Source organism: Acanthisitta chloris, unplaced genomic scaffold (assembly GCF_000695815.1).
Source record: "Acanthisitta chloris isolate BGI_N310 unplaced genomic scaffold, ASM69581v1 scaffold35347, whole genome shotgun sequence".
NCBI lineage: Eukaryota > Metazoa > Chordata > Aves > Passeriformes > Acanthisittidae > Acanthisitta > Acanthisitta chloris.
In genome coordinates this window covers 1-302 of record NW_008684835.1, presented here as the reverse complement: position 1 = coordinate 302, position 302 = coordinate 1, and the positions used below count along the sequence as shown (strand labels likewise).

The 302-nt window shown below is 66.2% G+C and overlaps 1 protein-coding gene across 1 annotated transcript; it reads right to left on the bottom strand.

The window, feature by feature from the left end:
• Positions 1-34: 34 nt before the first annotated feature.
• On the bottom strand, positions 35-194 carry LOC103806769 (hyaluronidase-3-like; the record flags this gene model as incomplete). The annotated part of the gene is made up of 1 exon (XM_009079475.1): positions 35-194. A coding segment is annotated over one exon (160 nt), but the record flags the coding sequence as incomplete, so codon positions are not given.
• Between the last annotated feature and the right edge of the window lie 108 nt (positions 195-302).

The following is a 302-nucleotide window of genomic DNA, read 5'->3' as shown; positions in this document are numbered from 1 at the left end:
CAGCGGAAAGCAGCCGTCAGGCTGGTGCCAGGGCCAAGGTGCAGGAGGCTGTCCATGTCCTGAGGCTGTCGGCGCACGCAGCGCCCGTGTCCGTGGCACTGCCGATAGCTGCACTCTTGGGCTGCTGCTGTCACGTTGGCCACATAGGGACCCAGGGTGGACACGAGGTAGTGGCGCAGGCTGGCACAGCTCTCCTGAGGGGGAAGCGCCAGTGAGAACCCACCCTGGCACTGCAGACCCTCTGGCCACCCCTCCCCATCGGGCACAGGGGGCATAGCCACCCCATACATCCCATGCCACTT